General features: G+C 50.1%; 2 protein-coding genes across 6 annotated transcripts in view; both read right to left on the bottom strand.

The window, feature by feature from the left end:
• BAIAP2L2 (BAR/IMD domain containing adaptor protein 2 like 2) overlaps positions 1 to 10,483 on the bottom strand; it is a 32,370-nt gene extending 21,887 nt beyond the window's left edge. The window contains exons 1-4 of the mRNA XM_066358383.1: positions 10,020 to 10,483; positions 8,745 to 8,820; positions 8,114 to 8,200; positions 7,574 to 7,635 (exon numbers count right to left, since the gene is read on the bottom strand). Coding sequence (XP_066214480.1) covers positions 7,574 to 7,635; positions 8,114 to 8,200; positions 8,745 to 8,820; positions 10,020 to 10,070 — 276 coding nt within the window. The 5' untranslated portion in view covers positions 10,071 to 10,483. The remainder of the gene's footprint in view (positions 1 to 7,573; positions 7,636 to 8,113; positions 8,201 to 8,744; positions 8,821 to 10,019) is intronic.
• A 454-nt stretch (positions 10,484 to 10,937) lies between these two features.
• The window catches only part of PLA2G6 (phospholipase A2 group VI), a 59,471-nt gene continuing 44,132 nt past the window's right edge, over positions 10,938 to 26,276 (bottom strand). For all 5 annotated transcript variants that reach the window (XM_066358385.1, XM_066358386.1, XM_066358387.1 and 2 more), the window contains 8 exons: positions 25,427 to 25,505; positions 23,031 to 23,194; positions 21,579 to 21,729; positions 14,449 to 14,585; positions 13,539 to 13,693; positions 12,510 to 12,677; positions 11,893 to 11,966; positions 10,938 to 11,717 (listed from right to left, as the gene is read on the bottom strand). In XM_066358385.1, coding sequence (XP_066214482.1) covers positions 11,573 to 11,717; positions 11,893 to 11,966; positions 12,510 to 12,677; positions 13,539 to 13,693; positions 14,449 to 14,585; positions 21,579 to 21,729; positions 23,031 to 23,194; positions 25,427 to 25,505 — 1,073 coding nt within the window. In that variant the 3' untranslated portion in view covers positions 10,938 to 11,572. The remainder of the gene's footprint in view (positions 11,718 to 11,892; positions 11,967 to 12,509; positions 12,678 to 13,538; positions 13,694 to 14,448; positions 14,586 to 21,578; positions 21,730 to 23,030; positions 23,195 to 25,426; positions 25,506 to 26,276) is intronic.

A 26,276-nucleotide genomic window follows, 5' to 3' on the forward strand; every position in this document is an offset into this window, starting at 1 on the left:
TACTGTTAAAATGACCATTGTTTATAGGTTAATGCAATTCCTATCAAAATCTCAGCAGGCTTGCTTAGAGAAATTGACAACTAGATTCTTTAATTTATATAGAAATGAAAGCATCTTTTTTTGTGTGTGTATTTTTCTGAAGCTGGAAACGGGGAGAGACAGACTCCCGCATGTTCCCAACCGGGATCCACCCTGCACGCCCACCAGAGGCAACGCTCTGCCCACCAGGGGGCGATGCTCTGCCCCTCCAGGGCGTCGCTCTGCCGCGACCAGAGCCACTCTAGCGCCTGGGGCAGAGGCCAAGGAGCCATCCATCCCCAGCGCCCGGGCCATCTTTGCTCCAATGGAGCCTTGGCTGCGGGAGGGGAAGAGAGAGATAGAGAGGAAGGGGGGGTGGAGAAGCGCCCATTTGCTATGTGCCCAGGCCAGGAATCGAACCCGGGTCCCCCGCACGCCAGGCCGACGCTCTTCCGCTGAGCCAACCAGCCAGGGCCTAGAAATGAAAGCATCTTGAATAGACTAGACAATCTCGAAAAAGAAGAACAAAATTCTTAGAAATACCTGATTTCAAGACTTACTATAACTAAGAGACATGGACAAGAGTGTGGTGGTTACCAGGGGTGGGGGGAGGGAGGACAGGGGGAGAGTTAGGGGGAGGGGGAGGGGCACAGAGAACTAGATAGAGGGTGGCGAAGGACAATCTGACTTTGGGCGAGGGGTATGCAACATAATTTAATGACAAAATAACCTAGACATGTTTTCTTTGAATATATGTACCCTGATTTATTAATGTCATCCCATTACCATTAATAAAAATTTATTTAAAAAAAAAAAAAAAAGACTTACTATAAAGTTATAGTAATTAATACAGTATAGCATCCGCATAAGGATAGACAAAGATATCCATAGGTCAGAGTAGAAAGTTCAAAAATGGACCTACACATATATGGCAAAACAATTTTTGACCAAGACACCAAATCAAATGAATAGGGTAAAGGAAGTCCTTTTAAAATGGTTCTGAAACAATCAAATATCTGTATGGGGCAAAATGAACCCTGATTCCCTTTCACTTCATACACAAAAATAAATTTAAGATGGATCATAGAAATAATTGTAAAGTGCAAAACATAGAGCTTCTACAAGAAAACTTAGGAGAATATCTTTGCGATGGGGGTAGGTGAAGATTTCTTACATAGGACATGAACACAAACCATTTTTTTAAATTGCCAAATTGGGCTTCATGAAAATTTTTAATTTCTGGTCATAAGAGACACTATTAAGAAAGTGAATAAACAAGCTACAGATTGGGAAAAAAAACATTCAACGTATATATATCTGACAAAGGGCTCAAGTCTTGACTATATAAAAAACTCCTAAAAGTCAACAATAACAGTAACCCAATGAAAAATGGTCAAAAGACTAAACAAACACCTCAAGAAGATATACTAATGTCCAATAATCTCATTGACGTCATTAGTCGACCCTGGCCTGGTAGCTCAGTTGGTTATAGCACTGAACACCCAGGTTGCAGGTTTGATCCCCAAGCAGGGCACATACAAGAATCAACCAACCAATGAATGCATAATTAAGTGGAACAACAAATCAGTGTTTCTCTCTCTCTCAATCTCTTCCTCTCTTTCTAAAAATCAGTCAATAAGAGTCATTAATCATCAGGATATGCAAAATATAACTGCAGTGAGGTATACCATTCTATACCTGCTAGGACAGCTAGAATATAAAGACTGACAGCATCAACTGCTGGCAAGGATATAGATCAACAGTTTGCAGATACTGCTGGTGGGAGTGCAGAATAGTAAGAGAACTTTGAAGAACTCTTTGACAGTTTCTTACAAAGCTAAATACATGTCAACCCCATGACCTATAATTTCCACTCCTAGCTATTCACCCAAGAGAAATAAAAACACATATCCACAAAAAGACGTGTACAAGAATGTTCATGGCAGCCCTATTTCTCATAGCCCCAAGCTGGAAGCAACCAAAATGACCAGCAACAGAAAAATGGATAAGCAAATTGTGGTACAGTCACATAATGAGACACACAGCAATCAAACAAAACAAAGCATCGGTACATGCAGCTACATGAGTTAAACTTACAGACATTGTGAGGAGTGAGTGAAGGGATATGTATTGTATAATTCCATTCACAGGAAGTTCTAGAACAGGCAAAATTAAGTGCTAGAGATGGAAATCGGACAGTGGGAGCCTCCAAGGGTACTGAAAGCAAAAGGATACAAGGGAAGTTTCTGGGCTGTGGGAAATCTTTTTCAGCATGGTGGTTACATGGTATATACCATGTCAAAACATCCAACTCCACACTTAAGAATAGATATCTCATTGTGTGTGCATTTCACCTAGATAACACTAATTTCACATAAAAATGAGTAACTGAAACTCTCTGAAGTTAAATCCAATAGAAAGTTATTCTGAGAAAAAGAAGAGGAATCATTCCTACAGATGATGAAAGCATACCAGAAAGACAGGCCCACAGAACAGGAGAAAACAGACTCCACAGGTTAAAAGCAAACTAAATGGCATTAAGACAATGAGACAAGACAGGAGAGAAAGAACACGGGTATGAATTAGAAAAGTTCAGAATGGGTGACAGAATTCAGGATGGGGTTAGAAATTTATAAAGAAAAACATAAGTTTGGTAATAAAGGCAAAACACAACAGAGTGGTAAATGCAACAAAGAATGCCCGAGGAGAAATATAAAATAAAAAGGAAAAATTTTAAATAAAATAGAAACAAAAAAATAGGGAGAGATTATTTTGGGGGCAAGGATGGTAAAATGCTCTGAAATTAGATAGTGGGGATAGTTTTGAAATTGTGACTATACTAAAAATATCTGAATAGCACACTTTGAAAGGGTGGCTTTTGTGGTATATGAATTATATCTTAGTAAAGTAGATACATGCATCTAGCCACAACCTATATCTATGGATCTATATGTCTATCTCTGTCTATAGCTATGCCTATATCTGGTAGGGCTCTATTATGGGCCCCATGTTCACTACAGATATAAAATGATAGTATTTAGAAGTAGAGGGGAAAAAAAGAAATGAAGAAAAAAGGTAAAAATATCCAAGAGGAAGAGACATATTAAAAATAGGCTATGGAGCCCTGGCCAGACGGCTTAGTTGGTCAGAGCATCATCCTGAAGTGTAGAGGTTGCCAGTTTGATCCCTGGTCAGGGCACATACAGGAGCAGAGTGATGTTCCTATAACTCTCTCTTCCTTCTTCTCTCGCTAAAATCAATAAATAAAAAATTTTTAAATAGGCTATGGAGATTGAATATACAAATATAGGAGTTCTTGAAGAAGAAATGCAAAGAAAGGGAACAAAAGAATTCTAAAAACTGTAATTCCAAAGAACTTTTTCCAAAACTAAAAACAAAAGGTTTGAAACTATATACTGAAATATACCACATAACTGAGAATACTGACCCACACTGGCCTGTATCAAAACAGATTCCAGAAAAATTACTAGACTTAGAAAAAGAAAGAAAATAAATGTCTTTTAGGTATCTAGAAAAAGCAAGTAATTTACAATAGAAAAAATAGATAATCAGACTTTTGAATAACAATGTCCAATGCTAGAAGAAAAACATATTTAAGATAATCAGAAACAAAAGAAAGAAAAATGAAAGGAAGGAAGGAAGGAAGGAAGGAAGGAAGGAAGGAAGGAAGGAAGGAAGGAAGGAAGGAAGGAAGGAAGGAAGAAGGAGGGAAGGAAAGCATTTTATATCCAACAAAATTGACTTTCAAGTACAGTATTACTATTATTACCGTGTGAGAACTCAGAGAACATTGTTCACATGAGCTCTTCCTGTGGGGACTTCGAGAACAAGCTTCAGACAGGAAAATGACATGTGAGACATTGTCACAGGATTGGTGGTGAACATTAAATATGTAGCTACTTGTAAACCAAGGTCAATGAGGGCTAAAGGGCATGGTGTGTAACGGCTGCACTCTGCCCACGTAAACACAGTACACCAATTTCAAGAGTGGGACAGGAATGGGAAAGCAAATGCAACACAAATTTAAACTGTTTTTAGAAACCACGTTGGTGGTGGTGGAGTTAGTAAGTTACTTGTTGTTTGGAGATGGTGGTGATGCAATGAGATAAAGCCAGTGAAGAGTTATGGGATAATCCCAATTACTTCACTCTCTGTATCCTTGAGAATCAGGACTCTTGACGGGGAACAAAGGTACAGGTGCAGCACAGAAGAGGTGAGGGAAAGAGCCTGTGATGTGAACAGAATTGGAAGTATCAGTATGAATTTGTGAGGTATTTTATCTCTAAGTATACACATTGTCATGTGCCTATATTGTATGTACATATGCATGTATCTATGTGTGTGTGAACGTATATATATTAAACATGTAAATGCATATGTATATGTACAGCACTGGCCACTGAAAAGGACTAAAAACAATGATCGACCCAGTAGCAATGAAACCCTTAGTGCCCAGGTTACAGAAAAGTACCAGATGAGGACCGGCCATCTTGTCAGACAGGATAGCTAGGAGGTCAAAATTACTAGGGTCATTCCAAAAGGGCTCAGGAGCCAGACTGAAGAGGCTTCAACTGCCCAAAGAGGGGACATTTTCAACTTCAAATAAGAATGGTAATTGCAAAGCATTGAAACACATCAAATATGTTTAAATCTATGATACAGATGATTCTAAAACACTACAAAAACTGTGCTAGTTAAAAAAATAAAGCCAATCGGTCACCGTCCGGGGATGACAAGATAGTAAAGGGAGGGCGTAAGCCTTTCTCGTAGGAAACGTGCCACTGGATCACAAGCAGCAGGTGACAGGTGACTCTTCTAGAAATATTACAGTTAATGTGAGAGGGCGGCGGGGTGGCCGCATTCTGTAACACACTGAGCCTCCAAGACTGTTCATGACCCCAGGGTAGCAGACGTGCCTGCTTCCTAATGGACGGACCCAGCACCCCCTCTAGTCTTGCCAAAGGGATGGAATCGGAGTCTGATCAGGCCCCTAGAGCCAGAGGACAGAGGAATAAGATGGGCTGCACCAGGACTGTGTGACCAGCAACTTCCAGGCTGGGAAATCCAGCAGCTAAAAGGCCCCAGGGCCTTTGACAGACAAGTTGTAAGAAAAAGAAAGGGATGGAGGGGGAATCAGTACATTGAAATGCAAAGACGTATTTTTTTTAAAAAAAATGAGCAAGATCAAACTCTAATGTCTAGGGATGTGCGCTTTGATCCATGACAAAAGAACACAAGGAAGTGCCAGACCAGCAGTCACTTTTGGACGGAGGGAGGGGCTGTGATTCTCATGGGGACACATGGACAGTCTTCTGGGGAGGCTGTAAAGTTCTGGACCTGGGTGGTAGGTTCAAGGGTGGGTTTGCCTTATCATGATTCATCAACGTCTAACTTGTTCAGTGAGATTTTCAGGATCTGCATTTTCATTTATAATGAAAAACTCAAACCTAAGTCACACCCTGTCACTCGTCCCATCAACATCCTCTAATGATGCCCCTTCCCTAGAGGACAGGCTGGTCATCAGCTCCATGCTTGCCCTGCTGTCACCAGACCAGCCACACGGCCTCCTCACGCCCCTCCACATGCCGTTCCCTCTGTCTAGCATGCCGTTCCCTGTGAGTCTGCCTGGCTCACTCCTCATCTCCTTTAGGCCTTCTCTCAATGTCACCTTTCTAGTGATGTTGTCCTTGACTATTTATTAAAAATCGTGCCCCTCCAGGTCTTCCTATCCCCTCCCTGTTCTCCATAGCCTATTTTGCATCTAACCTGTCACATACATGCACACCTACTTGTCTTGGGTTTGGTCTGGCTCCGCTCTTGGGGAGGGCGAGAGTTTTTGTCTGTTGGACCCCCAGTGCTTACAATAGCACCTGGTTTGAGGTGGTAAAAAGTTATCCAGTGAGTGAGCCAGAGGGGAAGATGGCTGCTGGTGTGTTCGGCCCAGTATGGTTCTGGCTGACGGCCCTGCCCTGATGTCACAGCCAAGACACTGGTGCCCAGAGATGGCAGCTCTTTTTACAGAGCGGGCCTGGGTGACACTCGTCCCTGTCCAGCCCTGGGGTGACACAAGTGACATGGAGAGACATGAAACACAAAGACAGGCGATCCCAGGCCGCCAGCAGGAGCTGGGCTCCACAACGCCCCGCCGAAGCCCCACACACATGCTTTGTCATGTGTAGGTAGATACGCAGTTTCTGCTGGTAAAATTGTTCCCAGTTTTGACACGGTAACCAAACTGAGGAGTATTTAATGGTGTTCCCCAATCCTGACTTTCAGGGTTCCTCCCCCCACATACTTGAGAACCACAGACTGTCACAATTAGTTGAAATTTCCTTCAAAACCTTCCAAGGCCTCTCACCTCAAGCCCCAACCCCCTTCCATTTTTCCCCAGCTCCCGATCTTGGCCCACGTCTGCTCCGTGGATACCATGCTCATGCCCACGCTTGGCCACTGCACTCTCTCCAAACACCCTCTCTCCTCCTCTCCTTCTGGTCAAGCCCCATGCCCTCTTCAAAGCTCGTTCTTTCCTCCCAGTCAATAAAGCCCTGCTCAGTGCCAGCCCCCGTCCCAGGCTCTGGAGCTACAGAGATCACAGCCCAGAGGAGCTCCCATTCTTGGCAGGGACAGACAGGGACATAAATTTTACTTCTAATCATTACAGCAAAGCTATACAGAGGGCCAGGTGCCAGGGGGAAGGGTGTATACTTATTCATTTCGCTGAATCCTACAAGGCAGCTATTATGATTGTCTCCATTTCACAGACAGGTAAACTGAGGCACAGAGAGGTTATATAGCTCATCCAAGGTCACAAAGCCAATAACCAGTAAAACTGGGATTTGAACCCAGGTGCTCTGGCAGCAGAGCTCACTTTCTTCACGCCACGTGCTGAGAGCAGATGGGAGCACATGTTGGAGTCCAGAGGGAGGTGGGACCAAACCTGCCCAGGGGTCAGGGAGGCTGCATGATGGAGAAGTGGGCAACTGTGCTGGACGGCAAGGGTGGGGGCGTCCAGGCTGAGGTCCAGGGAGTTGAGGTGGGAAGGCTAGGCTGTGTCTGAGGGGTGCAGCTTTTCAAGGTGGTTGGGCTGTGACTGGGGGGTGCCACTGGGGTGCCAGGTCAGCAGAGCCTGCGACCCCTTCCTGAGGAGCCTGGGTTTAGTTCTGTGGGCGGCTGGGGCGTGGAAGGGGTTTTCTCATGGGTGGATCCCGGTCAGACACTGGCTGCTCCCTGAAAGAGTGGAGGGCAGAGCTGGAGGGGCAGGGTCACCAGGCAGCAGCCCTTTCTCTCCTGGCTCCTCCACTCACTCCAGAATCTTGGGTGAGTGACTACATCTCTGAGACTCAGTTTCTTCCTCTGTAAAGTGGAGACAGAAATGGCACCTGCCTCCTGGTGACTGGAGGCTAGAACAAGACAGTGCAGACAAATGTGCCCAGCAGAACCCAGCCTGGCCAGTGTCATGTCACTAAGGGCCTCAGGAAGTCCTCCCTGAGCAGGGATATGGGGGGCTGAGTGAAGCCCCCAGGCCAAAACTCACCACCACCTCCAGGTCAGAGTTCAAGTGTCGCTGGGTGTCTGACATCTGCACCAAGATCTCACCTAGAGGTCCAAAGAACAATGGCTTCAGTGAGGGAGTCTGTCCCATCCACCCTCTCCCCACCAGAAACTTAGAGAAGGGCCTGCCTGAGGCTGGAGTTCAGGACCAAAGTCCTGGGATTTCCCATGTGGCTCTGGGACTCGGGCAGCCACCTGTTTCAGCCTTCTAACAGCCGTGCAGGGAGTGGTAGGGAGGGGTGGGGCTCCAGGAGGAGTCTGGGCTCTGGGCCCTGGGTTGCGAGGCCCATGTCTTTGGGCAGACTCCCTGGAAGGACAAGACTATTAAAGGAACCACCTCTGGGACCCAAGAATGAGGGGTAGGGCAGGTCCTGGGCCTGAGGTGAAGTACCAGGGAGGCAGGCAGAGTGCCTGCAGTCTGGACAGCAGGAGGAGGCCTGGGGTGACAGAGGGGCCAGGAGGAGGAGTGTCCCCCAGGTCCAGAAAGGTGTATAGGGGGATAGTAGAAGGGGCAGTCCCTTACCCAGAATCTGTGAGGTAGAGCTCTGCAGGGCCTGCTCCCCGATCTTCTGGATGGCACTGAAATACACCTCGGCCGCCTCGGACAGAGCTGCACGGGGAGAAGGAATGGGTCCACCCCGAGCCCCCTCCCCCAGCCACCCCCACCCTTTTGGAGACCCTCCTTCCATCAGGAGAGAGTGAGGAGGGGACACTGTAGGAGCTGGTATAGGTGCCTGTGAGAGGGAAGGGATGCCCTGGGCGGTGTGTGTGATATGACACTGTCCAGAGCTGAGGGGCTGGGTAATGTGGCTGGCACTGTCCAGGATGGGTCTGGCATTGGTCTGTCTTGGGTGGGAGTGCCAGCCTCTGGTGTGCCCATAAGGAGGGGTGGCGCAGGTTGCTGGTGTCAAGGAAGCAGACTTTGAAGAACTAAAATGCACCGAGGAATTGGGTGGCACTCGGCTCCAGGTGTGTCCCTGGCCTGTCCATCCCATAGATGGCTCGTAACCCTCTGTCGACAGCACTGGTGGAGCAGGTGGTGCTGGGACATGGTGAATGTCTGTCTGGTGTGGGGTGCAGAGAATATGGGTGGGAGACATGAGTGTCTGTGGAGGGACGGTGGGGGGGCGCAGGGGCTGCGGCTGGGCACTCACCGTGGAAGGCCCGCAGGTAGTTGTTCCCCAGGTAGACCAGGTTCTCCAAGGCAGGGTTAAACTGCTCCATGATGCTCTGAACCCGAGGGCAAGGGCAGGTAGGGTGAAGATTGGGAGAGGAAGAAGGAATGATGGGCAGAGGCCAGTCACAGGCCTCAGGAGCAGGGAACCCCAGTGAGAAGACTCTGGAGTCTGGGGGAGCCCAGCTAGAAGCCTGCGGTCACCAGGGGGAGCCCAGTTAGAAACCTGGGGTCCTGAACGGGTCTCAGAGACCATCTCTTGTGGCCCTTTTCCAGGCTGGAGTCTCCTCGGCCAGCTCTGCTCACATACTTACCCTGGTGGGATCTTTCTTCCAAGACAATGCACTTTGGAGGACCCTTCTTTTCCCACTGGGCCGAAGCCTGCCAGTCTGCCACAGTCCCCAGCTGGGCACAGTTCAACCCTGGCCTGAGTCCAGGCCTCGCTGGACGGGACACACAGACTGCCCAGTCACCTCAGGGGCAAGGGCAGGTCTTGCCCTCCTCAAAGAAGAGCCCTCTGGGAGCAAGGCCACCCCAAGCCATGGCCAGTGGGAGAGCACTCTGGGTGGTGGGGGTGACTCTGCGCTTGGACTTGGGTCTTGGTTCAAATCCCTGCAGCCCTTCTGCCTCCCTTGGTGACCTTGAACAAGCTGTTTAACCTCTCTGGCCTCCTTTTCGCATCTATCAAATGGGTGATTATTTTTTACCCGAGCAGCAGGCTGTTGTGAGGCTTGTATGTGAAAGAGTCCGCACACAGAAGGTGCTCAGTAAATGTCTTTGGAGACCGCAGCAAGCCCTCTGGAGTGAGGCAGCAAGTCTGAGAGAGGAGCTCAGAAACAAGAGTGAGACAGACAAGAGACGGAGACAGAGAGGCAGAAAGACAGAGACAAAGAGAGAGAAACTCCCCACTCCTGGGCCAGGGGCTCTTTGGGCCCCTGCTCCCAGCTACAGCCATGCTGGGCTACCCTGCCTTGCCTGGCGTTTGGGAGCTGGAGGCTCCTGTTGAGTACATCTCAGCAGACCTGTCACTTACTGGGTGACTGTGAACAAGCCCCTCCCTGGGAGCCTCAGGTTGGGGCTGGGGTGACCGACTGCCCCCAGATCCCCACTCCCGTGCCCACATCTCAGCCTGGCCTGGCCCCACGCCTTCTTTGCTGCAGCCACAGTCACTCTGTACTCCAGAGCTGGCCCAACCTTCGCTCCCTGGCACAAGGCGCTCCGGCCGTGGGCCTGGGCTGCACATGCACTCGCTCACCTTGTAGATAGCCATGGTGGACCTGTAGAACTGGTCCATCTTGGGGGCCATGGAGTGGGCTGCACCCAGGTGCTGAGAGGCTGGTGGCGCTCGCAGGGCTGGGAGCGCTGGGGTCAGTGCCGTCGGGTGCCCTCTGCTCAGCGGGTGGTGAAGGAGGCTGCAGAGTGGAACCTGGAGATGGAGGGCCAGCCAAGGAGGAGGTGGCAGCTTAATTATTCACCAGCCAGGGATGTCAGAATGCTATCTGGGGCGTAACCAGACCCGACGGGGAAGGCATCCTGTGACGCGGGCGGGTTCGTGTGACGTGCCCTTCAATTATTTACCCCTCTGAGCCGCGACTGGTGGGCACGCGTGGAGGAGCCACTCTCCCAGGTCACCCCCACTTTGAGGATGAGGTTCTGCCAGGCTAGCTGGGACCCCTGCCTACACTGGGCATTGCCCACCTGTTGAACTAGAACGTCTCATTACCCTCCTCCAGGACCCTCCCTTACAGACCCAGCCCTGGTGGCTGAACACATCCATGGGTGGTCATGTTGTTGGGTTCTTCTGTACCCTGTCCCTTCAGACCGGTACTTCAAGGGCCCAGACCTCGTGTCTTCTGTCCCCAGCTCCTCTGCATGCTATACAGGGGACAGCATCAACTCTAATGTAGCACAGACCTGGGGGTGACCGGCCCAAGCCCCCTGCCTTCTCTGAGTCTCATCCCTTCCCCTGCCTCCCACCATGGGGCAGGTGGGCCTGGCTACCCCTCTGAACATCCTCACTAGTCTCATTTGGGGAGGCCAGGAGAAAAAAGGAGGAAGCCCAGGAAACAGAGCAGCATGTGGGGGGGGGGCACAGGAAGAGGACAGTCAGGGGGAGCTGGTGCATGGGGAGATAGGGAGCACTCGTATCACAGCGCACACAACACAGGGCAACTGGAATCGAACCATTTATTTCACAGTTTGGGGAAGCTCCACCCACTTATAAACCACTGCCTCTCAGGAAAAATAACTTAAGTCACAGGAGCAACGTTTGGGAGCTGAGGCAAGCTCACAGGGCAAGGCAGCTCCGAGCGGTGCAGGAGGTTGGGTGTGTACTGAGGGGCAAAGTTGAACGGGGCACCCCACTCCCACAGTGTGAGCTTCCCCTGCTGATGGGTGGGTGATGGCCAGTTTCTGTAGTTTATCTAGCCCCACCCCAGGGAAGAGGGCAGAGGGCAGATGGGGCAGCTGCACCCCCAGATATCCTGGAAGAGCCTGGGGCTGGGAGCACACTTAGGTGCCCTTAGTGTTTGAACGGACAGAGTGAGGGGCCTGAGAGTCAGTTGTCCTAGGTGGTCAAGGAGAGGGCTTGAGTGAGGCTCTAGGCTTTCTAAGCCTAGAATGACAGAAAGTGCTAGAAGGCAGGGACAGAGAGAGGCCTTTGGGACCAGCCTCAGGCAGGAAGCCCGGCACTCTGTGGACAGAGCAGCCCCAGCCCGGCTCTTCCTGCTCGTGTAGTGCTTGGGCCTCAAGCGCCTCCCCAGCAGGGTTGGTGGGGGGTGGGGGCCGGGTCCTCGGGGCCTCGTGGTCCTACGGTGATAGCAGCAGCTGGATGAGTTTCTGAAACTGCTCCCGGTGCTCATGAATGTAGACCTCGGTCTCCCAGAGGGCATTTACCAGCACTGAGTCACTGACCTCGTCCAGCATGATGTCTGTCCCCAGCTGGGGGTTCAATCTGTCCAAGTTAAGTAGGAAGAGTCACTCCAGGACTTGGCTTGGGTGGGAGACAAGAGCTAGGACTTGGGAAAAGGAAAGTCCATGCCAAGGACTGGAGTGGGGAAGGCCGCCAGGTCTGGTCATGTCAGGGAGTAGGGCTGGGGGCTGGGGGCTACCGCTGGCCTGGCCCTCACCTGAAGTACTGGATGCCAACCATCTCACACCAGGCCCGGGCCCGGTCCACGGCCCGCCCATCTGGATCTGTGCACTGGTGAGAAGCAGTCTCTTTGAGTATCCAGCACATACCATACCCACAGTCACTGCCTGGTACCCCAGGTTTTAGTCTGGTTTAGCCATCCATCAGCAGAGTGACTTTGGGCAAGTCCCCTCCCCTAAGCTAGAGTGACTGCCCCAGCTGGGCAATCAGAGGGGCAAGGTCTGTGGTTTTCATAGGTGTCTCAGCAGTGCCCATTCAGGGTCAGTGAGCATGATTAGGGGGTGGGCAGGGGCCGAGTGGACAGGCCTCCACGTTTTGCCCCCTGCAGCTTCTGTCCATCTGATATTCTGGGCTTCTACACAGGGCTGTTTGAAGGAAGGAATCGATAGCTAATGTCCTGAAAATGCCCACTGTAATTGGCCATTGAGGGTCTCTGCCAGCACTGGACTCTGAATCTGGGACTCCCTCCCCCCTGTGCTGGGGCTAAAGAGAGTCAACAGAGCCTCCCTGACACCCCAGGTAACAGAAGAGGGTGAAGGCATATGCTGGGGTTGAGACCCGAAGGAAGGGGGCCTGGGAGGGAACCATACTCACACAATCCACCACCATTTTGCCCAGTTCCTTGGCGCCAAAAACAGTCTTAGCCAGTTCCCAGGGGTTGTTGGGACGGAAGACGTCCACACAGGTCACGGGTACCTGTGGGGACCTCCCCGTCCCCAGAGAGACAACGATGGAGAGCTTCTTCACCTTGTTGCCCTGACCCTATTGGGGATAGGACAGGGTAGTCAGAGAAGACCTTCCCCCAGTAGACCTTTCCCAGGGGTGTGAGAGAGGCAAGGCAGCCTCCTGCGGCAGGAGCACAGCTGGCACTGCCTCCTTCACTCTGGAACAAGCTCTGCTGCCTATCTGCTGGTCAACCTTGGCGAGTCACTTCTACCCAGGCTCGTCATCCACAGTCCACAATCAGAGGCGGCCTAGATGGATGGTGTCAGTGTAGCAGGAATTAGCTGCAAATGGAGGATAATGAACGCCCAGACAAAGAGGAATAAAGATTTACTTGATAGCCGGAAGCTAATTCCTGCTACATCAGAGGACCCTTCCTCATCCCACAGCCTCCTCCTCCAGGAAGCCTGCCCTGCCCCATATGGCCCCTAGAGGGCGCTCACCTCTCTGAAGGCAAAGTCTCTATCCAGGGCCAGCATCCAGAACTTAGTGATGACCACAGCCAGCAAGGGCATGGCACACTTGGGGTCAGGCACTGTCCTGAACGCTTTACATACAGGAGCACACGGAAGTCCTGACAATGCCCAGGCCAGGACTATTAGTAACCCCATTCAGTGGCTGAAATGAAGGGCAGGCAAAGCCAGCACCCAAACCCAGAGGCCACCACGCCACTTAGTGCAGATTGGGCCTCAGAACCCTTCTCGGCACAATGCTTCCAGAAGACAACAGCAACCAACCAAGCAGATGCAAGTGTGAGATAAAACCACTGCTGAGCGCACAAACCAACGAACACACGAGTAAAACCCATTCGCCCTCCTTGGAGTCAGTCCTTCAGATTTGCTGAAAAAGGGTGGCTGCCTGGGCTGTCACAGCCAGCCCCCCCAACCCGGTGGTTCTCACCTTGCGAATCATGTCCTGGTTGTACTCGTGAATCTCAGTCATGGCATCCAGCGTGGGATTGTTGGCCAGTAGCCCGCCATCCAGGAAGCGCCCATTAGGCCGGAAGTAGGTGGGGGCTGCCCCACTGCTCCGGGCTGCTCGCCACACCAGCTGCTCTGGGGGTGGGGAAGGAGGGTGGCCCAGTGAGACAATGGTCGGGTATAAAACCTGGGCTCTGCAGATCTCAGTGTGCAAGTGTGTGTGTGTGTGTTTGTGTGCATGCATGCATGTGTGTGGGGGGCTACAGGAAGAGGGAGAGGCTGGGAACTCTTCAGGAAGAGGCCTGATAAGGCCATGCTATCTTGCCCCACCATACTGGTGGAAGGCACAGTGCCGCTGAAGACCTGTGGGGCTCCCCAGCTCTGCCTGTCCTCAGCCAATAAATATTCAGGGCAACCTTGGCCAGTTGGCTCAGTGGTAGAGCGTCAGCCCAGCGTGAGGAAGTCCTGAGTTTGATTCTCAGCCAGGGCACACAGGAGAAGTGCCCATCTACTTCTCCACCCCTCCCCCTCTCCTTTCTCTCTCTCTCTCTCCCTTCCCCTCTCACAGCCAAGGCTCCTCTGGAGCAAAGTTGGCCCGAGTGCTGAGGATGGCTCCATGAACTCCACCTCAGGTGCTAGAATGGCTCTGGTTGCAATGGAGCAACATTCCAGATGAGCAGAGCCCTAGTGGGTTTGCCAGGTGGATCCCAGTTGGGCGCATGTGGGAGTCTGTCTCCCCATCTCCCTGCTTCTCACTTCAGAAAAAAAAAAATTCAGGGTAGCAGATGGGAGGGTGACATGCTAGGGGTGCCCAGCAGCAAGCTGACAGCTCCCACCCACTGCCCCACAGGCCAATTGCTGCCCATAGAGCCATCAAACATGGTTTTAACCTGAGGGATGAGTTGGAGGCTTTAGGTTAATATTCTGGCTGAAACGAGGCTCCCGTACACACTCCGGAGCCTCATAATTCCGGAAGAGATGGAGTTCAGCTGGCTGCCGGTCAGACAGCGTCCCTGTTAGCATCACCCTGAAGAGAAACAAGGAACAGCACAGCTAAAGTCGCTGATCCATCCAGCCCTGGCGATCCACTTCCGAGAATCCATCCTAAGATGCTCTTGCATGTGTGGAGATGGGCACGCATGAGGCTATTAATGGCAGCATCATTGGTTAAAAAAAAAGACTGGCAATAACCTAACTGTTCACCTGTTGGTTCACTGCCCTGTGGTTCCCCCACCTGGGGAGGGGGGTCTGAGTCACTGTAGAAGGATCAAGAAACACCTATAAACTGATAGGCACTGAGTATCAAGATATATGGTCAAGTAGAAAAACAATGCTCAGGATGGTGTGAAGTATGTCACAATTTATTTAAAAACAAATTCCCCCAAATCCTATGTACCTATTTGCTTAATCAGAGGGTAACTCTGAAAGGGCCCATAAGCGGCATCTCGCAACAAGTGAGCTGCCTCTGGAACAGAGGACTGCTTGGTAGCTACAGCTCCAGGAAGAGACCTCACCATGTCACCTTTGGTTCTATCTACTATGTGAGTCTATCTACCATGTGAACCTATTAAAGAAGACACCTATTTGTCTTGAGAGACTCAGACATCCTTAAATACTCTAGGGCAGGGGTCTCAAACTCGCGGCCCGCCAAACAATTTTGTGTGGCCCGCAGACTAATCCATGAAGTTCAAAATATTTTGGATAAAATTAAGTAAGCCTAGGGGCCTACTTGTATTTTTCATTTCTCTAGCATCCTAGCTAGATATTAGCTTAGTTAACAGCAGTTGTGATGCGAACTACAGTTTCTGGTCGTTTTGTGACACTGAGTAAACTGCATGTACGATTGTGCTTGTTGTACTGATTTGTTTTTGTTTTCAACTGCAGTGAGAAAAGTGTTGCGTAACAGTTGCCTTTTGTAGACCTAGTGCGGCCCGCCGAACGGCTGTGATCTTGCTCTGCGGCCCACATGCTGAGTTGAGTTTGAGACCCCTGCTCTAGGGAGTATAGACTGGCACAGCCCCCTTGGAAACTAATATGTATAAAGACTCTTATCAATGGCCTGGCTCTCTGATATGGGAATTCCATTTTAGGAAATCTATCCTAAAGAAGGTATCTTAGTTACAGTGAAAGCTCTCATATAAAACTAGCCGTCTCAGGCCCTGGCCGGTTGGCTCAGCGGTAGAGCGTCGGCCTGGCGTGCAGGAGTCCGGGGTTCGATTCCTGGCCAGGGCACACAGGAGAAGTGCCCATCTGCTTCTCCACCCCTCCCCCTCTCCTTCCTCTCTGTCTCTCTCTTCCCCTCCCGCAGCCAAGGCTCCACTGGAGCAAAGTTGGCCCGGGCACTGAGGATGGCTCTGTGGCCTCTGCCTCAGGCGCTAGAATGGCTCTGGTTGCAACAGAGCAATGCCCCAGATGGGCAGCGCATCACCCCCTGGTGGGCGTGCCGGGTGGATCCTGGTTGGGCACATGCAGGAGTCTGTGTGACTGCCTCCCCGATTCCAACTTCAGAAAAATACAAAAAAAAAAAAAAAAAAAAAAAAAGGCATGAACCTGACAAGACAGAAAGGGAATGCTAGGGTAAATTCTGAAGGTAAGCAAGAACCCAGAGAGGTAATGAAGCATAGACCCAGATTTGACCTGAAGGCACACACCAAAATCAGCAAATTTAAACTTCAGTGTTAATGGCCTCATGGGGTAAGAGAGACAGAGTCAAAGCTCAGGGCCCACCAAAGGGTAGGGGTCTAATGAGAGGCCCTCCCTATATTAGGTTGGTACCCCAAAGGGCTATACTCCTGGATAAGATGAACCAGAAATAAACCTGCCCCTCCCGCACCCCTGTAGGTTATGAGGAAATTTGTATTGGTACTGGACAAAGGAAGGAGGAAAAAAATCCCTGAAAAGGAGTAACCACAAGTTAAAGTCTCCTTCAGATTTGTAGTCTAAATTCACATTACCTGGGGTAAGTCTCAAAACCTTCAGGTCAAGAATTTAGCTAGAGTGGCCCTAGATGGTAGTATATCTAGGTACCTTAAAGAGATAGCACAGGACACTCTGAAGGAAGATACTTTCATTCTAGCCTCACAGAATCTGCACATACTATTCTTTAAATACTAAAAAACAGTATACAGTTAAAAAGGGGTGGGGGTACACAATAAAACATCATGAATAAAAACCAGCATAAACCACCATAAAACAGTAAAACATACCTACATAGGCTGCAGATATTTGAATCTTCAAACAAAGAATATAAGACAGCTAAGCTTATAATGTATTTATATAAAGACATCAAAGATAAGCCTGATTATCTTCAGAGAATAGGAAACTATAAGTAATGACCTATAATATTTGAAGAACCAAAGGTACTTCTAGAACAGGGGTTGGGAACCTATGGCTTGTGAGCCAGATGTGGCCCTTTTGATGGCTGCATCTGGCTCGCAAACAAATCTTTAATAAAAAAAATAACGTTAAAAATATAAAACATTCTCATGTATTACAATCCATTCATTTCCTACCACTCATGTTCATGGTTGCGGATGGCTGGAGCCAATTACAGCTGTCCTCCGGGACAACACCAATTTTTTTTTTTTTTTTTCATTTTTTTTTTTTCTGAAGCTGGAAACAGGGAGAGACAGTCAGACAGACTCCCGCATGCGCCCGACCGGGATCCATCCGGCACGCCCACCAGGGGCGATGCTCTGCCCACCAGGGGGCGATGCTCTGCCCATCCTGGGCGTCGCCATGTTGCGACCAGAGCCACTCTAGCACCTGGGGCAGAGGCCACAGAACCATCCCCAGTGCCCGGGCCATCTTTGCTCCAATGGAGCCTTGGCTGCGGGAGGGGAAGAGAGAGACAGAGAGGAAGGTGTGGCGGAGGGGTGGAGAAGCAAATGGGCGCTTCTCCTGTGTGCCCTGGCCGGGAATCGAACCCGGGTCCTCCGCACGCTAGGCCGACGCTCTACCGCTGAGCCAACCGGCCAGGGCACCAAATTTTTATTGGATAATGTGTAACGTACATGGGTCATTGTATGGCTCTCATGGAATTACATTCTAAAATATGAGGCGTTTATGGCTGTCTCAGCCAAAAAGGTTCCCAACCCCTGTTCTAGAAATTAAACAACAAACCAACAGAATAAAAAAAAAACTCAGTGACTATGTTAAATAAAAATTCAGACAAAGCTAAAGAGAGAATTTGTGTATTGAAAAATAGGTAATTAGAAATTACCCAGAACGCAACACAGAGAGATAAAAATGATAGGAAAATACAAGTGAAGTTAAAAGACATGAAAGAGTAAAGTTCTAAATATGTTTAATTGTAGTTTCAAAAGGAGAGGAGAGAAAACTTATGCAGAGGCAAGGGTGGGAGAGATAATGACTCAGGCTTCCAGTACTGAAGAAAGGCACCAATCCAAAGATTCCAGAAGACCAACAAATCCCATGCAGGATAAATTAGAAGGAATTCATATCTAGATATATTATAATGCCACTGTAGAGCACCAAAAACAAGTAAAAGCATCCAGGGAAAAAAAAGACCAATTACCTTCAAAGGAATAAAAGTTGGATTGAAACTGACTTTTCAAGTGCAACAATGGAATCTTTAAAATGACAGAATAATATTATGCATGTTTTAAAAGAAAACCACCAACCTAGAATTCTATACTCGACAAGAATGGGAGTGAAACAAAACTATTTTCAACTGATGAGAGTGAAATAAAATTAGTTTCAAATGACAAGAGTGAAATAAACCTATTTTCAAATAATTTTGCTAGGGAGGAGTTCACCACCAGCAGACCTTCTCTATAGGAAAGTCATAGAAAAGAATGTACTTTAGGCAAAAGGAACATGATCACAGATGGAGTCTGAGACGCAGGAAAGAATGTAGAGCAAGAAAGTGATATACGCATATACATATATGTACATATACACATACCTATGTATACATGTACACTTTTTTTGTGACAGAGACAGAGTCAGAGAGAGGGACAGAGACAGGCAGCAGGAAGGGAGAGAGATGAAAAGCATCAATTCTTCCTTGCAGCATCTTAGTTGTTCATTGATTACTTTCTCATATGTGCCTTGGCCATAGGGCTACAGCAGACTGAGTGATCCCTTGCTCAAGCCAGCAACCTTGGGCTCAAGCTGGTGAGACTTGCTCAAACCAGATGAGCCCGTGCTCAAGCTGGTGACCTTGGGGTCTCGAACCTGGGTTTTCCACATTCCAGTCCGAAGCTCTATCCATTGTGCCACCGCCTGGTCAGGCTACATGTACACATTTATATACACACGTATACATACCCAATGCTATGCAGGAGCCAGCTCAGACTGGCTTGTGAGAGCCTATTGCTAAATCTCAAAGCTGGTTGTTAAACTGTGGGTAGCCTGAAATAGGTCATGGTGGGAGTATTTATGCAATGGGAGGTTGGGCAAAGACTTTAAAATCAGGGCTCCCCCACACCGAGATCTGGTTTACTCGCATACTGCTAGCTAAAAATCTGATATCACGTAAATTTCAGAAAAAAAACAAGATAATTTAAAATATGGAAAATCAATTATAGATAAGGAAAGGTATACGGAATTAGGAAAATCAAGCTCAGTTATGAACATGGATGCAAAATCCTAAGCAAAATATTAGCAAACTGAACCAAACAGAATTCTCTCTGTGAAAGGCACCAGGAGCTGAATGCGAGGACTTGCACAGGCACTTGTACTAGGACAGGCGTTATGCATACCCACGGGTACAGCAGCATTATTCACAATAGTTAACAGGTGGAAATGACCCAAATGTCCATCAACAGATGAATGGATAAACAAAACATGGTACATATGCCTAATGGAATATTATTCAGTTTTTTTAAAAAAAGGAAGGAAATTCTGACACATGCTACAATATGCGTGAACTTTGAGGACATTTTGCTAAGGACATTGTAAGCTAAGCCAGTCACAAAGAGACAAATACTGGACCCTAGGTGGGTGGCTCAGTGGATAAGGCATCAACCTGGTACACTGAGGTTGTGGATTTGATCCCCAGTCAGGGAATGTACTAGAATCAATCAATGAATGCACAACTAGATGGAACAACTAAGTAGAACCACGAGATGGTGCTTCTTTCTCTCTCTCCCTTCCCCTCTCTCTGTCTCTCTTGAATCAACGGAAAAAAACTTTTTTTTAAAGAGACAAATACTGTGTGATTCCACTTACAGGAGGTTCTTAGAGTAGTCAAACTCACAGCAAAACAAAGTAGCAGGTGGTTGTCAGGGGCTGGGGGAGGGGGAAAGGGGAGTTGTTTAATGGGTACGGAGTTTTAGTTTTGCAAGATGAAGATGTTGCTGAGATTAGTTGCACAATAATGTGAATATACTGAACACTACTAAACTGTACACCTAAAAATGGTTAAGATGGTACATTTTATGTTATGTGTATTTTATCACAACTTAAAAAATTTAAATAGATGAATAAATAGTATTTTGAAATACTAACTATAGCTAGAAAATGTAATGTTTTAAAATACATAATTTAAAATAGCACAAAACATATGCAGTGCCTAAGGAAAAAAAGAACAGACATGTAATATCTCTCTAGATGAAATTACAAAGCTGTACTGAGCAACCTGATGCAAAGGAAACATCTTACTATGTTCTGTAATTGGAGGGCTCGTGTTTTCAGATGTTAATTCTTTCCCAAATAAACTCACAGGTTCAGTGTTGGGTCTCCCTAAAACAAATCTCAATCAAAATCCCACCAGGATTTGATTTTCTGTAGAATTTGACAATCGGGGCCCTGGCCGGTTGGCTCAGCGGTAGAGCTTCGGCCTGGCGTACAGAAGTCCCGGGTTTGATTCCCGGCCAAGGCACACAGGAGAAGCGCCCATCTGCTTCTCCACCCCTCCCCCTCTCCTTCCTCTCTGTCTCTCTCTTCCCCTCCCGCAGCCAAGGCTCCACTGGAGCAAAGTTGGCCCGGGCACTGAGGATGGCTCTGTGGCCTCTGCCTCAGGCGCTAGAATGGCTGATTGTGGCAGAGCAACGCCCCAAGATGGGCAGAGCATCGCCCCCTGGTGGGCATGCTGGGTGGATCCCGGTCGGGCACATGCAGAGTCTGTCTGACTGCCTCCCTGTTTCCAGCTTCGGAAAAATACAAAAAAAAAAAAAGAATTTGACAATCAGATCCTACCATTTATGAGGACACAAAGGAGCAACAACTAACCTTTACATAGATTTCCATGTGCCAAGTGCCGCAGGCTCCCCTGAACCTCTTAAACCCAGCACACACTATCTTGCGTGGCTGCTGTTTTTTCAGGTCACTTACCTCCCATCCACACTGTAGCCCAGTGGTAGTCAACCTAGTCCCTACTGCCCACTAGTGGGCGTTCCAGCTTTCATGGTGGGCGGTAGCAGAGCAACCAAAGTATAAATAAAAAGATAGATTTAACTATATAGTAAGTTGTTTTATAAAGATTTATTCTGCCAAACTTAGCGAAAATCTGACATAAAGTACTTGGTAATTATTATTATATGCTTTAACTTGCTGGAACTCTGCTTTATAAAGTTACTTCCCTACTTTATAAATCACCATTACTGTGGAACCGGTGGGCGGTTAGAAAATTTTACTACTAACAGAGATACAAAAGTGGTAAAAGTGGGCGGTAGGTATAAAAAGGTTGACTACCCCTGCTGTAGCCTTTCCACCTGCCGGCTGTACCCATTACCCCTCCTCCCCACAAAGTGCGCACATATGCACACAGCCTGGGGCAGAGCCGTGCTCAGCAAAGAAGGCCTGAATGTGCAGTGGACTAGAATTGACCCTCTGATCCTAGGATGTGCTGTTTGGGGGGAAAAACATCAGATATGGGTGGAAGGTGTTTTCCACCCGTGTTCTCCACAGCCCCTCATTCCCATGGGAAGAAGCTGCTCCTCAGCCCATCCCCTGCAGCTTTAATCAGACCAGGACAGGGAGTCTCTGTCCCCAGAACAGCTGAAGGGGTGCACAGCTGGGGCCGCAGCCCCCATGTCCCATGGGGCAGGCTTACTTGGGCTTCTTGACGTCTGTCATCCTGGTGTGCTCACCAAACTCCCGCTTCAGGAACTCCTCCAGGGGCCCCGACTCGTAGGGCCGCGAGCCCCGGAACACCTCATCCTTCATGCGAAAATACACGCCCCGCATGTAGGTCATGGACTTGCCTAGGAACAAGGAGGTCGGGGGTGGGGAGAGACACAGGGCCTGAGCACAGGCCAGCTCGGGAAGCCAGTAGTGGCCAGCGGTGCAGGTGAGGGGTGGCTTTGCCATGCACTGACCAGGCTTGGGCTCCTGGCCTTCCTCTGCACCCGCCCACACAGGCAGACATCCCATTCAGCAACCCAAAGCTCTGTACTTGACTATGTATTCATACTCTTGTACTGTTTTCCCTAAGAAGAGCCCTGAAAGTACAAGGTTATAAATCTGGGTCCACCCCATCTGCCATGGAATAGAAGGACCAGCCCTGTCCTCTCACAACAGACATGGTCAAAGGGGCAGGTTGCACCTCACAGGCTGTTCAAATTGCCCAGCACGCCTCACTGACCAGGGGTGTGCCAGCAGGGGGCTATGGAGGGGGGTTCTGTCTATGTGACAGTTGAATTGGGCAACTTCCATAGCCCTCAGCAGTCTGAAGACCCTGGATGGGGGTCTTCACATCCTCTGAAGAAGGAAGGACTCTTTCTGGAGGAGAAGCTAGGACTTCTACCCCCACCCCACCCCTACCCAATGTCCCTGGGGTGGAGGCAGGCCCCTGAGATGATGAAAAGGAGGAACTGAAGAGCAGAGGGGACGTGGGACCTGGAGCTAGGAGAGAGAGCGGGCGTACAGAATGAGACCCAGGCCAGGCTCTGCCAGACTCACTGGGTGACCCTCTCTGGTCCCGTTTCCCAGTTGTAACCTCACAAGGCTATGATGACAATCATAAACAAAGTTAAATATAGGCAGTAAACTGTTGAGACAGCAAAACCTGGCAAACTGCCAACTGATGCTCCTCCAATCCCCAGAGCCCCATGGGACACTGCTCTTAACCACCTCCTATGCCCATGTCCCTGCATACCCTGGACTGCTGGGCCATAACCTCCTCCCTTGGTGAACGCCCAGACTGGGGCTCTCTGGGTGGGGCGTGTCTGACTCAGCTCCATGTCCCTAGCTCCTCACAAAGGCCTGGCGCTGATGCGCTGGGTGCAGAAGGGTCTCTCCTGGTGCCTTCAGATATGGAGGGCACTTGGAGTATGGAATCTGACTGCACCAGGCAGGGATCACGGTCAGGGGTGTTGGGGCTGAGGCCAATTCCTGCCTGGGTGGGGCTGGGCCTGTCCTGGGAGACCCCCCACAGGCGGTATTACGAAGCCCAGACAGTGCCATGAAGGAGATGATCACTTGAGTCAAGACAGGGCCTACCCAGAAATCTGTAGTTCTTGACCCCAACCCACCCTACTCCCACTGTCCCAGGGGCTATCCTCACTGTGCAGAATGGCCAGGGCCAGGATTCCTCCAGTGCTGGTCCCAGCCACCCAGTCAAAGAGGTCCTTGGTGGCCATGCCCGAGGCCTTCTCGATGGCAATGAGGAGCTGGATGATGACCAGGCCTTTCACGCCCCCTCCGTCCAGGCAGAGTAGGTGGTCATGGCTGTGGTGGGGACAAACAGGTGAGAAAAGAGGGTCCCACCACAGCTTGGCACTTTAAATCCTGCACTCAAGCCTACATCCCTGGGCATCGGTGCTGTGACATCACAGGAGGAGGTGAGACCAAGCCCAGCAGAGCTCCATGCTATTGAAGCTTTGGGGGCAGCGAAGTCATAAAGGAATAAACATGTATTTCAGGTGAAAAGTGCAATAGAGAAAAATAGGTTGTGGGTTCAATCCCTGGTGAAGAGACATAAAAGAATCAACTAATGAATGTATAAATAAATGGAACAACAAATTGATACCTTTCTCTCTTCCTTCCTCTCTAAAATCAATCAATAAAAAATTTTTTTAAAAGGAAGGTAAGGAGCAGCCTGGGCCAGGTAAGGACACCTGGGTCTGTCCTCTACTCTGGACAGGGAGCTCCATGAGGACAGCCACTTGGTTTTGGCTAGGTCTCAATTCCCACTCCCAGGTGCCTGATTAAAGTGAATTAAATAAGGCTGGGGGAGGGGCTGGTACACTACAGCCTGGCAGGAATGGGTGGTGGAGGAGGGGGCAGGGAGAAAGGACTGATTACGTGCCAGGAGCTGTGAGGGGCTTTTGCCAGCAAAAACTCACTTAAATGTCCCACATCCCTTTCGAGATGGACACTCCTTGTGACCCCTGTGCGTGGCTGGGAAGGAATGAAGCCCAGAGGTTAGATGACCACCAAAGTCACATGGGTGATAAGTGATGCTGGCTTGATCCAGACTCAGGTCTGCTGACTCCTGAGTGGCACGCTCTCCCACATGCCCTGACGTGTCTCCCCAGTCCTGCCGTGCCCAGCCCTCTGCCGCAGGGGCAGGCCACCACAGTCCATGCACAAACCTGGAACATTCTTCCTGGTCTCCTCATCTTTCCATCTCAGTTCAAATGTCACTGCTGAGCAAAGCATGCCCTGATAACATCAGGACCCTCCAGCCCAGCCTGACCTGCTCCACCGACTGCCCATGTGCTGAGTTCTTCTCGCTTCTCTAAGCACCACTTTTTGTTCACTTGTTACTGTCTTTCCCCCACTGGACAGGAAGCTTCCTGAAGGCAGGGACCGCACACAGGAGGGTTGATGACAGACAGCTGATATATGAAGGAGGCCTGCGCAGCCTGCCGGCAGGGTCCCTCATCCTTTCCTGGACAAGCTGCCAGCCCTGAAGCCAGCCCAGAGGGTGGCAGGGGAGGCCATGCTGTCACTGGAGGCCTGCAGGGCCTGAGAGGGAGACAGCTTGAGAGAGACCCTTCTGAGGATGTGGTGCTGGCAAGAGAGTGGTCAACCCGATCAACTCAGGGGGAGCAGAACTGGCTGTGGCTCCAGACCTGCCAGGAAAGGTCCCTACTGGGGACTCTCACCTCAGCCCCGCCTCCAGGAAGGATGTACCCAGGGCATGAGTTACAGGTGGCCAGGGAAACAAGTAGAATAGGCCAAGAGTGGCCCACAGGATGCAGCTCCCTGGCCCCGGGACCGGGCATGGCCAGGAGAGAGCCTGCAGCAGCAGAAAGCCACAGATCCTAAAGAGCTGGGCCTGTCCCCACTCGGACAGTCACTCCTGTGACTTTGAGAAACTCACTTAATCTCTCAGGGACTCAGGTTCTACACTTACTAATATCTCCCTAGGAAGGCTGCTAGGATAGAAACATCAGATAGTAATAAACGGAGAATAAACCACCGCTACTACTAAGGGAGGGGCGGAGCGAGCAGCTATTGGGAACGACGTCTGTCCTGGCAGGCTGTTCTGCTGGCAAGCACTGATTCTGGGCCCCAGGAACTGTTGTCCCGGACATGGCACAGGCTTCTTTGTGCCCAACACCCAGGCCTACTGTCTGCAATGGGCCTGGGTGCACAACAGGTGCTCGGGCAAGCAACCCAGCCCCCCAGCTCTGTGGAGGGAGGCAGAGTAAGGAGCAGGGTGGAATTTGAGTGAAGCAAGCCCTGGTCTCTCCAGAGGGGATCTGGGCCACCTCCCCCACAACCATGACAGGGTCTCAGGGGAAGGGACAGGACTGTAGCCAGTTCCATCGTGTCACCCACAGCCCGCATGGCTGACGAAGGAGCAGACCCAGGCTCTCTAAAGACTCAGTTTCCTTGCTGTGACTTGAGCCATCTCTCAGGACTGTGGGAGAACTGGACAAAAGTCCCAACCCCTCTGCGGGCAGCAGCTGAAGCTTCACACACGTGACCTCCCTTTCCCTCCTCACTTACGTTCGCTTTTCATCCCGCCTGGAGTTCACGATGAAACCTGGCTTCCGGGCCCGGGAAATGTGCACGAGGTCCTGTAGCTCTGCGGGGCACAGGGCTCGGTAGGCAGAGGCCGGCAGGTGACAGGCTCCCCGCCCCCTGCCCCCTGCCCCAAGGTCCTGGAGCAAATCTGAAGCTGTGCCCTCAGCCCACTGCCCCTGGCAAGAGTGTCTGCCTGCTGCCCCCAGGAAGGGCTCTTTGTCCCAGAAAATAGTGAGTCAGACCCCACAGGCCCCTCAGGAGAAATGGGCTAGAACAGACAGAAGCCTACTGTTCCCCACCCCGGCCGGCCAGTGCCAGGTCCTCCTCGATGTCTTCCTCCCAAAGCCACAAAGCAAAAGCACCCCTGATCAGGATGTTCCTTGGGATTTAATTCCATGAATGGAGGGAGATACCCTCACCACTCTTCAGATAACCCTCATCCTGATCCTTCAGGAAACCTCAGCGGCCTCTGGACTCAGATGGACCCGTCCACTGTGTTCATGTTTCCCCTGTGCCCACCCAGTGAGTGAGCTGCCCTCCTGACAAGTGGCCCGGCACCAGGTGCCTGGTCCAGTCGTGTCACGTCTTTCAGATCTGATGGCCCCCACACCACTGGGCATGGTGTCTAGAAGCAGCAAAGCAGGAAGGCAGGCAGCAAGGCGGTGGGTGCCCTCTCACCAGGGCAAGTGGCCAGAGCGTGGGCCAGATAAGCGAGAGGCTGGCCAGGAGAGGCAGTGGGCAGCAGGCCAGGCAGAGGGTGGTAAGGAAGGTGCATGTTTCGGCATGCAGCTGAGAAAAAGGAGAAGAGGGAACCAGCTACAGCTAACTTGGG

This window comes from Saccopteryx leptura, chromosome 1 (assembly GCF_036850995.1).
Source record: "Saccopteryx leptura isolate mSacLep1 chromosome 1, mSacLep1_pri_phased_curated, whole genome shotgun sequence".
NCBI classification, from domain to species: Eukaryota; Metazoa; Chordata; class Mammalia; order Chiroptera; family Emballonuridae; genus Saccopteryx; species Saccopteryx leptura.